Source organism: Pecten maximus, chromosome 4 (assembly GCF_902652985.1).
Source record: "Pecten maximus chromosome 4, xPecMax1.1, whole genome shotgun sequence".
NCBI lineage: Eukaryota > Metazoa > Mollusca > Bivalvia > Pectinida > Pectinidae > Pecten > Pecten maximus.
This window is the reverse complement of record NC_047018.1, coordinates 29,090,546-29,106,063: the sequence shown is the minus strand read 5'-3', so window position 1 is coordinate 29,106,063 and position 15,518 is coordinate 29,090,546. Positions and strand designations below refer to the sequence as shown.

At 36.4% G+C, this 15,518-nt stretch overlaps 1 protein-coding gene across 5 annotated transcripts in view; it reads left to right on the top strand.

The window, feature by feature from the left end:
* Window positions 1-15,518, top strand: part of LOC117325739 (rapamycin-insensitive companion of mTOR-like) — a 40,840-nt gene that overhangs the window by 5,420 nt on the left and 19,902 nt on the right. For all 5 annotated transcript variants that reach the window (XM_033882177.1, XM_033882175.1, XM_033882173.1 and 2 more), the window contains exons 6-27: window positions 553-725; window positions 907-974; window positions 1,658-1,725; window positions 1,949-2,031; window positions 2,943-3,030; window positions 3,387-3,477; window positions 4,022-4,088; window positions 4,383-4,463; window positions 4,868-4,968; window positions 5,147-5,324; window positions 5,540-5,644; window positions 7,673-7,719; window positions 8,315-8,450; window positions 9,120-9,179; window positions 9,565-9,713; window positions 11,810-11,936; window positions 12,092-12,256; window positions 12,776-12,931; window positions 13,258-13,364; window positions 13,917-14,004; window positions 14,192-14,284; window positions 15,081-15,187. In XM_033882177.1, the coding sequence (XP_033738068.1) occupies window positions 553-725; window positions 907-974; window positions 1,658-1,725; window positions 1,949-2,031; window positions 2,943-3,030; window positions 3,387-3,477; window positions 4,022-4,088; window positions 4,383-4,463; window positions 4,868-4,968; window positions 5,147-5,324; window positions 5,540-5,644; window positions 7,673-7,719; window positions 8,315-8,450; window positions 9,120-9,179; window positions 9,565-9,713; window positions 11,810-11,936; window positions 12,092-12,256; window positions 12,776-12,931; window positions 13,258-13,364; window positions 13,917-14,004; window positions 14,192-14,284; window positions 15,081-15,187 (2,338 nt within the window). The remainder of the gene's footprint in view (window positions 1-552; window positions 726-906; window positions 975-1,657; window positions 1,726-1,948; window positions 2,032-2,942; window positions 3,031-3,386; window positions 3,478-4,021; window positions 4,089-4,382; window positions 4,464-4,867; window positions 4,969-5,146; window positions 5,325-5,539; window positions 5,645-7,672; window positions 7,720-8,314; window positions 8,451-9,119; window positions 9,180-9,564; window positions 9,714-11,809; window positions 11,937-12,091; window positions 12,257-12,775; window positions 12,932-13,257; window positions 13,365-13,916; window positions 14,005-14,191; window positions 14,285-15,080; window positions 15,188-15,518) is intronic.

Here is a 15,518-nt window from a genome sequence, read left to right as displayed (position 1 = left end):
CCAAATAGTTTGAGTCAGAAATCAAGTTTGAGGTAAAAGCTGTTCCTAAAGATCTGCTAAGTAGCTAGAATGCATTTTTGTTCAGCTACCAGAATATCAATAATTAGCTCACCGGTTATGAGTAACAATGAGGTAATGCTGTACCGTCGGCATCCTACCCCACTTTGAAGTTTTTAGCCAAGTTTTTGGAAAGCTTGTAAGTCCAAAAATATACACCTGCCCTTCTAATTTTGTTTATACTTTCATTAGAGGTTTGGGAGTGATGTTTTGGCAAAATCATGGAGAAAAATATTTGTGATTTTTTTCACATTTTACCATTTTGTGGACATTAACTTTTTTGGCATCAAAACCTACTTTAAAGTTTTTGGGGTAAGTTTTTGGAAAGCTTGTAAGTACATCCATTAGAGGTCTAGGAGTGATGTTATGTGACATACAATTTCAAAATGACATGCTTATACAGGCATAAAAAATGAGTGGATAGATATATATAGTGTGATTGCTGTTCCCAGTGAGCCTCCCAATCATTGATTGCACTTGTTTTTGTATTGGTAGCATTCCTGAACCCAGAACTGATTGCTAAGTGTGGTGGTGTTGGGAGTATCCTGAGGGCTGCACTGGACTGTCACCAATACCCCAGAATCAATGAGAGTCTTGTCTGCACAATCCTGCACCTCCTCAACCATCCACGCACTAGGCACCTGATCAAGTTCAATACAGATTTAGAGGTAAGTCAGAGAGTTCAGATACATTTATGTTTCTCCGCTTTAAAAAAAACAAAACAAAAAACTTCTGTCATTTATTAACTTAATTATGTTCACATGAAATATTCACCTTTGATACTGAAGTTATATAACAATTTTCTATTCATGGATGTCGAGTGAAATAATTCTAATGCCATAATTTCAGCAACTGTTAGCACCATTCACTGACTGTCATTACCGGTACAGTGGAGCAGAGACCTCTGACCACTCGGGGTAAGAACTAATTATCTATATTAGATCTGTATATAGAAACAATATCACTTGAAATTTGTATACTGTAAAATTCAACCCTTACTGCAGTTTTTCATCTGTTCAATATGGTACAGAATTTTTCAAAATGATGATCAAGTGTAAAAAACATTTATAGATGTTGTGGAGATCAACTTGGATTTGTTAGCTCACTGGTTACGAGTAACCGAGAGCTAATGCTGTCACCCCGGCGTCCGCATCCACATCGGCGTCGGCGTCCCACCCCAAAACTTTAAAGTTTTTGGGGTAAGTTTTTTGAAAGCTTGTAAGTCCAAAAGTATACAACTCATGCCCTTCTAAATTGTAATTTTTTCGCATTTTACCATTTTGTGGATTTCACCCCTCTTTTTGGCACCAAAACTCACTTTGGGGGTAAGTCAAAAAGTATACACCTATCACCCTCCTAATTTGGTTTATGCATTCATTTGAGATCCAGGAGTGATACTGTGGCAAAATCATGCAGAAAAAATTTGTGATTTTATTTTGGCATTTTACCATTTAGTGAACTTACTTTTTTTGACACAAAAACCCACTTTAAAGATTTTGGGGGTTAGTTTTGGAAAGCTTGTAAGTACATCAATTAGAGGTCTAGGAGCGATATTATGTGAGTGAGCTTTCACAATCATTGATTGCACTTGTTATTCCAGAGAGGATAAAGAAAACCGGTTTTCTGCCAGCAAGATGGCTATAGTGTCCATTATGAGGTCTTGGCCAGGCAAGTATGATCACCGGTTTTGAGAAAATACAGTGACCACACATAAATCTCTGAAATCAAATTGAATATGCACATACTGGTAAGTGAAATATACATATATCTAGTTATAAAAAAACTGAAATAAATCTTAATTGTCAGTATTTAACACATATGATAAGTTACAATTGTATAAATATATTACGAAATGTGTACCAGGCCGTTGATTTTAACTTCTATTTTGTAGGTATCATAAGATTTTGTCGACCAGATGGGAGCGGTCTCCAGTCCTTAGTAGGAATACTATATCTGCCATATTATGAGATTAGGGTATGTCATTGTCATTATAATTCTATTTATTTTGCAATGATTCTTTTCCTCTGACATACAAATTACCTTTAATTTTATAGATGTCTGGATACCTGAGAGCATTTTACTACACTTCAAATTTAATATTATTTTCCTACGTTCTTCAGTGTTGGGTTTGATAGAGACAGGGAGGTGGTATTTACTTCAGTGTTGGGTTTGATAGAGACAGGGAGACAGTATTTACTTCAGTGTTAGGTTGGACAGAGACAGGGAGACAGTATTTACTTCAGTGTTGGGTTTGATAGAGACAGGGAGGCGGTATTTACTTCAGTGTTGGGTTTGATAGAGACAGGGAGGCGGTATTTACTTCAGTGTTGGGTTTGATAGAGACAGGGAGACAGTATTTACTTCAGTGTTGGGTTTGATGGAGACAGGGAGGCGGTATTTACTTCAGTATGGGGTTGGACAGAGACAGGGAGACAGTATTTACTTCAGTGTTGGGTTTGATAGAGACAGGGAGACAGTATTTACTTCAGTGTTGGGTTTGATAGAGACAGGGAGGCGGTATTTACTTCAGTATGGGGTTGGACAGAGACAGGGAGACAGTATCTACTTCAGTATTAAGTTGGACAGAGACAGGGAACTGAAATTTGGCCCTCATTTTAACTAATAATCCTGCGACACCACTGTATACTGACGATAGAAACAGATTTTAGTCCATATATTCAATTCCCTGTGGTAAAGTTCTCAAAATCATCTTCTGAATATTACAGTGGGTATTTTAGAGGTGTAAAATTGTCACATGATCTCTAGATGTAAAATTATGCAATGTGATATTCAACATTTATCTTATTTTAATATTGTATAAATGTTTCAGTGACATGTCATCACTAAAATTCACCAGTATTGACTGTAAATTTTTGTCATTGCAGCAAGGAATTGTAGAAATACTGTATGATTTATTCCGTCTTCAAATACCTGAGTGGACAGACAACTTCTCAACTGCCTTGCTGAGTGTTGGTAAGTAGTCTTATGGTAAGATGATAATACCCATAAGAAGTATGGCCATTAATGACATACACGACTAAGCATTGTTGATTGGCTCCTTATACTAAATACTCATATTCAGCTTTTATTTTACATATAAATCCTGACTGAGTTTCATGAAAGGGAAGGGATAATGAAATGAGGAAGAAAGTATGCATACTAAAAGTCAGATGTTGGTGATTATATTCAATTGTAAACAGTTTTTTCTAATAATTCTCTATTGAATAAGAAGTTTTTTCAAAATATATATTTATTTATTCATGTATTAAGTCTATTATTTTAGTTTTAATTTTGGTTTAACATATTGCCGTGAATGGCTTTAATTACAGATCCTTCTATGATGCGAGACAGTTGGCGCCTGACAGATGGGTTTATTTGTGAGGAAGGTCGATCACTGTTACCACACATGGCCAAAATAAGGTCAGTGTCTGTTCTAACTACACTTTACAAATGAATATCATGCTGTATCTTGAAGCATATATAATTATATTCTCAAATTTATTTTAAGGAATTAATTCATGCCATTTTTTTTTTTTTAAATTTACATGCATTTTTGTTATCATGATAACCAGGTCACTGTACACAAGTACATTTTGTATTATTTTACCAATAGAAGCTATTTATTTGGAATATTTTTGTCCTGACTACTCCTATTGTGAGCCAGTTATAATGTAACTACACAGGAATATTAGGAATCATATGTAGAAGCAGATGGTCTTTGGTTTTGGCTGAAGGTTTGCTTGCTGTGGTCTTTATACCCAGGTTTTGGAATAAAGCCCCATAGCTCATGCAGTTCTTAGGTCACTTTGGTCAACTGGTTTAATTTTTATAAGGTCATTTAAGGAGAAATAAGCAGTTTGATATAGTTATATTCACCCTGCCATTTTAAACCCAGTTTTCATGCTCGTCATTTGTATGATGTTAAGAGCCATTACAATGTATGGAAATATTTCATGTGTTTCAGACCAAACCTTGTAGAAAATCATTTAGCCCTTCTGCTCTCCGCATGGATTGGTGCTGGCATCTTAGATGTGAGTAGCATTTTGACTCGAGGAATTCAGACACCAAGAGCAGCATATTACCTCTATAGTCCTTGGATTTGATTGATTGATTCCAGTGATGTAACCCTAATTAGGATATTGGCTGTATTGTGAAAAAAAATGTCAGCATGCTTAAATCTTTTCATACTGTAATTTCCTTGTAAATTTTTAATTTTATTTGACTTTCATCATGATTTATTAATATGGATCAAGATGCATGAATGAGGTTGAATTCGTTGCTATGCTGTATCAATGCTATAACATGATAAGGGCCATCTGTTTCAGGCTCTGGTGGAAGTGGTTATTAGCAGTGATGATCATCTGTTTGTGAGAACCACCATACTTCTAGGTCAACTGATGCACATGGTAAGCACCCTTCTAGATATCATGTTCTTAATCACATGTTTCTTTAATAGGATAACCGTCATAAAATGCTGCTTTGTTTACTGTGAAAATATCTAATGTAAGTCATTCTGCTATAGGCATGGAACCATTACTAATGTTTAATGATTATAAGCATTTTATATGATAAAATATTCTGAACAATGTGATAATACCACTGTTTTGTTGGCAAGAAGTATCCACTTTTCAATCATATCTTTTTGAATGACAATTTATCCAAATCCCTTTTCCTAACCTAGACTTTAGTCATCATATATATAAAAACATTTTCTGATTGTGTGTAGTGATTCTGTGATTACATCTGTGTACCTGTACAGTGATTCTGTGATTATATCTGTGTACCTATACAGTGATTCTGTGTTGTACAGGCCAGCACCATTCTACCTAATGAGTGTAGCCACCACAACCACTGTCTTCCTACTCTCATGGCCATGGCCTCTGCTGCAGACATTCCTCAGCACCAACAGCAGTAAGTCTCCTACTCTGTCTATAGCTCCAATGGGAAAGATATTTCAGGTAGATCAGTATTTGTAACTCTAATATTTGTCTCTGAGGCAAGCAAACTAAGCAGATTTGATTCACTGCACATATCTAAACCAAATTATGAGGATTTTACTATTTTATTTGTGTACATTTATTTTCTGTAGCCGTGCATGTAAAGCCGTGTCCTACCTTGATCGGTTACATTCCATGAGAAAACGAGGTATAGTGCCCTGCAGTCTGTACCTGGATCATCTCATACAGAACATGGGTGGCCGGAAGTCGCCTTTCTCCAAACACTTCCACCAAAACAAGAATAGGCTCAACTCCTACTATATAACCAAGGTAAAAAAAGTTTAAATTTAAGGGTTCTCACTAAACATTTCAATCAAAAGTGTAATTCTTAACTAAAAGAGTGTTTTTTCTTTATTTTTTTTTATAATGATCGACATATAAATTATTTTTTCTATTTCATTAAAATTGATTTGCTATAATGAGGTTCCCAAAGATTAGGTTTGTGGAAGTTGCTGGTTAAATTGACTGTTGGGTTTTATATTCAGTTATCATCAGAAGACATGGTTATACAGACTGTGAAGGACTCACAGGTTCTTTATACCAAAGACAATTATATCTGGGACTGGGACCTTATTGGCACAATCCTCAAGGTAAGGTGCTGATAGTCTACTGAGACTGGGACACAAGTCTCAATGCTCTAGGTAAGGTGCTGATAGTCTACTGAGACTGGGACAGGTCTCAATGCTCTAGGTAAGGTGCTGATAGTCTACTGAGACTGGGACAGGTCTCAATGCTCTAGGTAAGGTGCTGATAGTCTACTGAGACTGGGACAGGTCTCAATGCTCAAGGTAAGGTGCTGATAGTCTACTGAGACTGGGAAAAGTCTCAATGCTCAAGGTAAGGTGTTGATAGCCTACTGAGACTGGGACAGGTCTCAATGCTCTAGGTAAGGTGCTGATAGCCTACTGAGACTGGGAAACAAGTCTCAATGCTCTAGGTAAGGTGTTGATAGCCTACTGAGACTTGGACAGGTCACAATCCTCAAGGTAAGGTGCTGATAGCCTACTGAGACTGGGACACAAGTCTCAATGCTCTAGGTAAGGTGTTGATAGTCTACTGAGACTGGGACACAAGTCTCAATGCTCTAGGTAAGGTGTTGATAGCCTACTGAGACTGGGACACAAGTCTCAATGCTCTAGGTAAGGTGCTGATAGTCTACTGAGACTGGGACAGGTCTCAATGCTCTAGGTAAGGTGCTGATAGTCTACTGAGACTGGGACAGGTCTCAATGCTCTAGGTAAGGTGCTGATAGTCTACTGAGACTGGGACACAAGTCTAAATGCTCTAGGTAAGGTGCTGATAGCCTACTGAGACTGGGACATGTCTCAATCCTCAAGGTAAGGTGCTGATAGTCTACTGAGACTGGGACAGGTCTCAATGCTCTAGGTAAGGTGCTGATAGTCAACTGAGACTGGGACAGGTCTCAATGCTCAAGGTAAGGTGTTGATAGTCTACTGAGACTTGGACAGGTCTCAATGCTCAAGGTAAGGTACTGATAGCCTACTGAGACTGGGAAACAAGTCTCAGTGCTCTAGGTAAGGTGTTGATAGCCTACTGAGACTGAGACACAAGTCTCAATGCTCTAGGTAAGGTGCTGATAGCCTACTGAGACTGGGACATGTCTCAATGCTCTAGGTAAGGTGCTGATAGTCTAGTCTACTGAGACTGGGACAAGTCTCAATGCTCAAGGTAAGGTGCTGATAGTCTACTGAGACTGGGATACAAGTCTCAATGCTCAAGGTAAGGTGTTGATAGCCTACTGAGACTGGGACACAATTCTCAATGCTCTAGGTAAGGTGCTGATAGTCTACTGAGACTGGGACAGGTCTCAATGCTCAAGGTAAGTTGCTGATAGCCTACTGAGACTGCGACACAATTCTCAATGCTCTAGGTAAGGTGCTGATAGTCTACTGAGACTGGGACAGGTCTCAATGCTCTAGATAAGGTGTTGATAGCCTACTGAGACTGGGACACAAGTCTCAATGCTCTAGGTAAGGTGTTGATAGCCTACTGAGACTGGGACACAAGTCTCAATGCTCTAGGTAAGGTGTTGATAGCCTACTGAAACTGGGACACAAGTCTCAATGCTCAAGGTAATATTAAACCTCTACCTATGAATTGAATCTGATAGCCTCAATCCTCAAGTTTGGTATGCAGATACAACTTGAGATGATGGGAGTATTTCTTGGTAAAAGTACTAGTAGGTCATCTGCAAATTATGTAATTATATTTTGGTCTCCAACCTCGATTATTGAAAATTTTACTTTTTAATTGGTTAAAGAGTTAGCAATATGGTACATCTTATGATGGAGGTGTGTTGTATTTCAGATATAGAATTTTACAGTTTATCTTTGTTTCAATTACTATGGCTTGTATGGCCTCAATCATTCAAAAAAAATATTAATGTTGCAAACATCAGCAGGAAGCAATTAAGATATTAGAGAATCCCATGGTTGGTTCAGAGATAAGTGCAAACGTTTGTCAAAAACAATGTCATTGATAAATATAGGGGACTATGGATTGTCTCACAATCACCGAAAATGTCGTAGGTTATGGGTAACAAAACATAGCATACACCTTTAAATGTTCTGTTCCATTAAATACAATTGATGTTTCAGTGGCCACTGGATAAGCAGAAGAAGCTGGATGAACAGATGTTATCCCGGTAAGCAGCTATCACTGCTGAATTGACAGTAACTCATTTGAAGATTAAACTAATCTTGTTGTGTTACATATTAAATTTACCATACCTGTATATGCACCTACGTAATTTTCACATGTGCTTTTGGAGGCATAAATGATGTGTAGAAATATACTTAGTATTGATTTTTTTTTTATTAGCTGACATGGCACAAAGTGCTAGTGATTTTATGTTACATGTATGGGTAAATTTTTACCTTCTTCTAGAAAACTGTATTAAGCAACTTAGAACTGATATTTGGCTAGGACGTACATGGGGAGGAGTACATTAAAGTTTCCTCATATAAATGAACTTGACATATTTTCATGGTCACAAAGATGAAATGGTTCATTTCTGAATCTTCTTCTTGAGTCCTAACAGAACCAGGGCACTCATCATTGGCCAATATGTTCCTGCTATGAAGTGCTATGAAATTTCAACTGTCCTATTTTCTGTCAATTGAAAACAATTAAGGCAGTTCTGAATATTCTCACAAGTATTATAGATATATTTTTAAAATGTCGTAATTATTTTCGCAAGTATCGTCAATACATTTTTTAAATGTGGCCTTTCATTACAGGTTTATGAAGCGGTTGATATACTTTTTTAAGCCCACCAACCATCTGTTTTCCCGTCTGGATGTTGTTCACAAGTTGGCTACTAAGATTGCACATGCTGGATGTCTACTGGCAGAGTTTTTGATGGAGTGTGTACAGGTAAGTGAGGTCATCAATGATGGTAGAACCATTAATTCACATCCCATAGAGGAGTAAATTTCAGATGTTTTCTCTAAAACTCTAAAAATTTGAGGTTGTGGCATATCTAACATGTTACCACCTAAAGGTTTTACTTTCCACATTCCACAATAACTTGAGTATAATATAATATGGTTTGTTCATTTCGATTTAGTGATTTATATCAAATTTTACTTTATTCACAATATATACTTTGTAAAGATTAAATGAATTTTTTGAGAATATGTCTGATGTCTGCTTAATAGCAAAATTAAGATATTATTTCAAACAGTCCCATAGATTGGGAAGGACTAGAGCATGTAGTTAGCTGTTGCTAAATTGCCTGATTTTCAATTACAGCTTCAGTATTAAACAAAACGTCTTATATGATTGTGATTGTTTTGTTATTTTAGTGGACAATGTAATTGTTGTACAGTATTTATCCTGTAATTGACCCATGTCAGTAACTGCTGAAGTCAGCAGGTGGGTTAATTATACTGTACAGGACAAGAAAAAACATTTGTTGATAGGATATTGCTGAATAGGAGTGAATATTGATGGGCTTTATACTGGACATTGGTTTATTGTCAGATAAATATGGCTATGAAGAGTTTTGACTTATAAATAAATCTATGTGTTGTTATTTTGCAGGATGACATTAAGAAACAATTTGTAGACCTGATCAGTGACATAGGACAGTGTTTGTCTGAGGTAATGTCAACTTTCGAAAACTTAAAAAGAATTATATCAAACAAATAATAATCTGGTAATATTGTATATTGTTTTAATTTTATACCAGGTAATCTGCAAGAAGGTGTTTCTAACGTTTATAAACTAAATTATATTCTGTTTTACTGAATATTGTTAATCTTCAAACTAGTGTTAAAGAATATTAAAATTATATGTTTTATGAGCCTGTGGTACTTGATATTGTAATAAGCATGCTTCCTTACTGAAGATTTCTGTACACAATATCATCTCATGCTCATAGCATAAATAATCATTTAAGGAAGTTGCTATTAACAAATTTGATGTGAAGATGTTAATGAACAGTCATTAGATAGAAAGCATCCTATCTCTCTGTTCAATGTTAAAGGTTGGGAGCAAGCACCTGGCTGCAGAGGCTGTTCTCAGTCCTAGTAATACCATCAACACCTGTAGTCAGTACTACTTCCTCTTCCTGGGCAAGATCTCTGTTACAGTCAAAGGGGACAAGCTCCTGGAGAAGTGTGGCATCTACCAATAGTAAGTCTGACATTGTGAATTAGTGTGACATCTACCAATGGTAAGTCTGACATTAGAAGTCGGTGTGACATCTACCAATAGTAAGTCTGACATTGGGAGTCTGTGTGACATCTACCAATAGTAAGTCTGACATTAGAAGTCGGTGTGACATCTACCAATAGTAAGTCTGACATTGGGAGTCTGTGTGACATCTACCAGTAGTAAGTCTGACATTGGGAGTCAGTGTGACATCTACCAATAGTAAGTCTGACATTAGAAGTCGGTGTGACATCTACGAATAGTAAGTCTGACATTGGGAGTCTGTGTGACATCTACCAATAGTAAGTCTGACATTAGAAGTCGGTGTGACATCTACCAATAGTAAGTCTGACATTGGGAGTCTGTGTGACATCTACCAATAGTAAGTCTGACATTGGGAGTCTGTGTGACATCTACCAGTAGTAAGTCTGACATTGGGAGTCAGTGTGACATCTACCAATAGTAAGTCTGACATTGGGAGTCAGTGTGACATCTATCAATAGTAAGTCTGACATTAGAAGTCGGTGTGACATCTACCAACAGTAAGTCTGACATTGGTAGTCGGTGTGACATCTACCAATAGTAAGTCTGACATTGGGAGTCTGTGACATCTACCAATAGTAAGTCTGACATTGGGAGTCTATGACATCTACCAATAGTAAGTCTGACATTGGGAGTCTGTGTGACATCTACTAATAGTAAGTCTGACATTGGGAGTCAGTGTGACATCTACTAATAGTAAGTCTGACATTGGGAGTCAGTGTGACATCTACTAATAGTAAGTCTGACATTGGGAGTCAGTGTGACATCTACCAATAGTAAGTCTGACATTAGAAGTCGGTGTGACATCTACCAATAGTAAGTCTGACATTGGTAGTCGGTGTGACATCTACCAATAGTAAGTCTGACATTGGGAGTCTGTGACATCTACCAATAGTAAGTCTGACATTGGGAGTCTATGACATCTACCAATAGTAAGTCTGACATTGGGAGTCTGTGTGACATCTACTAATAGTCAGTCTGACATTGGGAGTCAGTGTGACATCTACTAATAGTAAGTCTGACATTGGGAGTCAGTGTGACATCTACCAATAGTAAGTCTGACATTGGGAGTCAGTGTGACATCTACCAATAGTAAGTCTGACATTAAAAGTCGGTGTGACATATACCAATAGTAAATCTGATATTGGGAGTCAGTGTGACATCTACCAATAGTAAGTCTGACATTGTTAGTCTGTGTGACATCTACCAATAGTAAGTCTGACATTGTGTGTCTGTGTGACATCTACCAATAGTAAGTCTGACATTGTGAGTCTGTGTGACATCTACCAATAGTGACATCATGACTCAGTATGCCATCTATTATTGACAATAGGAGTCCGTGTGGAATCCATTTTTGACATTGGGAGTCAGTGTGGAATCCATTTTTGACAATAGGAGTCAGTGTGGAATCCATTTTTGACATTGGGAGTCAGTTAGGAATCTATTTTTGACAATGGGAGTCAGCTAGGAATCTATTTTTGACATTGGGAGTCAGTGTGGCATCTATTATTTTTACATTGGGAGTCAGTTAGGAATCTATTTTTGACATTGGGAGTCAATGTGGAATCTAGCAATAGTGACATCGGGAGTCAGTGTGACATCGATTATTGACATTGACATTGGGAGAGTAAGTTTTGGTTGTGTCATTCTGGTATCTACTTACAAGTTTTGAGTTTTTGTGTCAGTCTGGTGTTGAAGAAATTTTAGCAGTAGCAAACATTCCCTATTTAAAGAGAGACTCACATATTTTCTTTTCATTCATAATTTCACAAGATGTGATTATGAATTGAAAATATGTTTTTGTCAAATTTGAGATATATACATTTATTCTAAGGTTTGAAAATTATTGTGTGCAATCTCCCCTTGAAAATTGCTTAATAGTAGCTAAACTGTTAGCAATGCGTACACATAGATTTGGTGTAGATATTCTATGCAGAGTGAGGCTGGTTGAATGGAATATGAAATGTTCTGGTTATAAAACAATGACCAGTATGTGCTTTATTTTGTGATATAACAGTTCAGTGTGTCTTTTTCAGTTTGTTGGACATTGTGCGTTCAGCGGCCCAGGACAGTTTTGTGAAACTGACAGTATCCTGTATGAGCTACAACCAGGAGGGCAACTGCAGAGCAATTTTATCCAAGGCCCTGTGCGCTTCTTCAGAGGTAAGTGTTTACTGTAAGACATTTCTTTCCAAGGCTTTCTGTGCCTCTGTAGATGTGTTTAAAGGCAAGTGACTCTCTTATTATTTAGGTTAATCTCTATGTAATGATCAAAACATTGAAACCTCTCTATGATTGTGACACTGATTTTATTGCAGAGTGCCCGTTTGTTCTGTACGAAGTTCCTGCGGGTGTTACTACGCGTTAGAGTTCCTGGATTCAGTACATGGGGGATGGAACTCCTCACCACACAGTTGTATGACCAGAGTCGTAGTGTCTCCCATGTTGCACTTGGGGTCATGGAGGAGGCGTGTGAGGTTGATGTAAGTGTAGTGAATCTAGACAAGGTCTTAAGCAGGTGTTGACATAGCTCAGCCTGGTACTTGATGTCTCCTGTCTTGTGACATTAATTTGTTACATTTTATATTTATCTGTGGTATATGAATAAAATATGTCAATAATAAATCTATCATAAGGTTTACTCGACCAGTAAATTATATATTCTATGGGAGAACAACTCCAGAAGAAAAAGGAAATTATGTGCAAAGTGGGTGCTGGAGAAAATGTTGCTTTTTATATGGTACTGTCTTACCAGCCTGGAGTACTAGTAGACATTTTTGGATGAGAATCCATTTACTGGAAATGCATATCTGTTTTATTAATATGTTCTTCTGACACCCTAATCTGGTTAGAAAAATAAGTGTTGGATTTGTTATGTTAGCATTTCAGCTATAATTATTACACAAGAAAAGAAAACATAACATATGCTAGGAATGTAAATTCAGTTCAATACGAAGATATTTATAATTTACAGAAATGAATCAGACATGATTGTATTTCAGACATGTTTGAATTCACTGATAAAGTTACGACCATCATGCCTACACCTTGGAGAGAAGGGTCGACTGCTCACCTGTAGGTTCATGTCAACACCGCGTGGATTCCGTAATCTAGTGGAGGCTAACTATATATCTAATGAACTGGATATTTGGGCAAAGGTTTGTATCTACCCAGGCAGGGGTCATATGATAATGTGTTAAATTGTGTTCTGTAAGTGATAAATCACATCTGTATATAAACATACTCCCATCAGTATTTGTTTTATTTGCTGTTATACCCAGTAAATATCCTGTTATGTTTGATGACCTTGTGCATGTATTGAAGGTTTTTAATAAGTTGTTGGTTTTGTCCCTAAATGACTCAAATTGTCAATGGGCTGTAAAACTACACTTTTTTTTAAGAATAACATCATTGTTATCTGCATGAAACATCTATTATAGCTAGGATTTTCAACTTAATGTAATTTTAATGATCTGTTCTGCAGACGTTTGACACAAAGTATGTTGGCATTGTCGAAGAACTGTTAAATGAAGCTCTTACAACATATGAGAAGACATTTGAAGGGTCCTTTTCAAGGAGATCCAGTAGAAAGTAAGTCTAGGTTTCACTGTAATGCCCTCTTTACAAACAGAGTGAGACATTGAACATTAGAAAATATGAATTAAAATTTAATCACTTTGAGGCAAGTTAAACCAACTAGAATGAAAGAGTTCTGGTCCCAACTGGCTAAAACCTTGTCTATAGGTTATTTTGGAAACAAACTGTTTATCTTCACATCATCAAATATTGTCAGAGTATATTTAATTTTTCACTTTTGAAGTAAAATTGCAGATTATCTATTATTAACAATAAGTGATACAACATTATTAATCATAATTTATATATTAAGAAATATTTTCAAATTTAAGATATTGACTAATGTGGTTACATTCAAGACAGTCATATTTTGCATTTATAACAAATATGAATTCAACACATTATTGATTGATGTACTGTGATTCATAATGTTCTAATGTACAGAATTTAATAAAGTATAACATAAAAATTGTCACTGATGTAGTAACTATGTAGATAGGGAAACTCTACTGGATGGTATAGATTTTGGATTACAAAGCTCTGACCCCAATTCCGCTTGTTTTCCAGGCGTCCCAGTAAAGATGCTTTTCTGCCAGTTCATCTGTATGGTCAGCTCACACAAACCAAAGATGGCTTTCAGCTTTTACGACAACAGGTAACATTTTCATGTCTCTCAATTTAATACCTATGATACATTTCAGAGTAAAAGTTAGAAACTTCATAGCATTGTTATTTAATACTGGATACAATTGCTACAATTAATAATAGTAAATTTTGATATACATTTGATATTTATATTTATTTTAGTATAAACTAGCAATATTGATGTATTTTCACTATAGGAGTGTATAGAGGAATATTTCCAATGTATCCGCTGCCAAGAACTGATGACAGATGAAGATATTATGAAAATGAAGACTGCCCTCTGGGCTGTGGTATGTAAATGTCTTGAAAAATGACCTGTTAATTAACTATTGACATACTCCCTTATTTACTACAAGGATAACTATGCTAAATTATAGTTAATATTTTTACAGGAAGTTTTTTCTCTTTATTGAAATATTCACTGTGCTCTTACATGTAGTCTGAAGCTGAAGATTGTGTATATGGTAGTCTGAAGCTGAAGATTGTGTATGGTAGTCTGAAGCTGAAGGTTGTGTATGGTAGTCTGAAGCTGAAGATTGTGTATGGTAGTCTGAAGCTTAAGATTTTGTATGGTAGTCTGAAGCTGAAGATTGTGTATGGTAGTCTGAAGCGTAGATTTTGTATGGTAGTCTGAAGCTGAAGTTTTTTTTATGATAGTCTGAAGCTGAAGATTTTGTATGGTAGTCTGAAGCTGAAGATTTTGTATGGTAGTCTGAAGCTTAAGTTTTTTTATGGTAGTCTGAAGCTGAAGTTTTCGTATGGTAGTCTGAAGCTGAAGTTTACGTATGGTAGTCTAAAGCAGAACATTTTTTATGGTAGTCTGAAGCATAGATTTTGTATGGTAGTCTGAAGCTGAAGATTTTGTATGGTAGTCTGAAGCTGAAGATTGTGTATGGTAGTCTGAAGCTGAAGATTTTGTATGGTATTCTGAAGCGTAGATTTTGTATGATGGTCTGAAGCTGAAGATTTTGTATGGTAGTCTGAAGCGTAGATTTTGTATGGTAGTCTGAAGCAGAACATTTTTTATGGTAGTCTGAAGCTAAAGTTTTTGTATGGTAGTCTGAAGCTAAAGTTTTTGTATGGTAGGGCCACATTGGAAGTTCTACATGGGGTATTGGATGGCTTGATGAGGAACGTCTATTTCCTGAAGTGATACGACTAGCGGAGGAGTGTGGAGTGTTCTCCATCAGAGGGTAAGATGTATATTCAAAAGATTTACCAGCATGGTTTGGACATTGGTATAATGTGTATAAAATATTATCATGTGTTCTAAATTGATGTTTTCTGGAATATATTAATTTTGATGATATATACCCAGTATAGCAGTACTTGATACTTATACTAGCTTACCCAGTTAATTTTGTCCTCTCGTAAGGTATGCCTATACAATGAAATTTGTCTATAGCGAGCTACATCATTATGTCCTATCCCAATAGTTAATATATACATGGTTTATTAAAAAGTTACATCATGCATATGGTGTCCACTACTAGTCACTATAGACTAGTGTTAGACAAAATATGA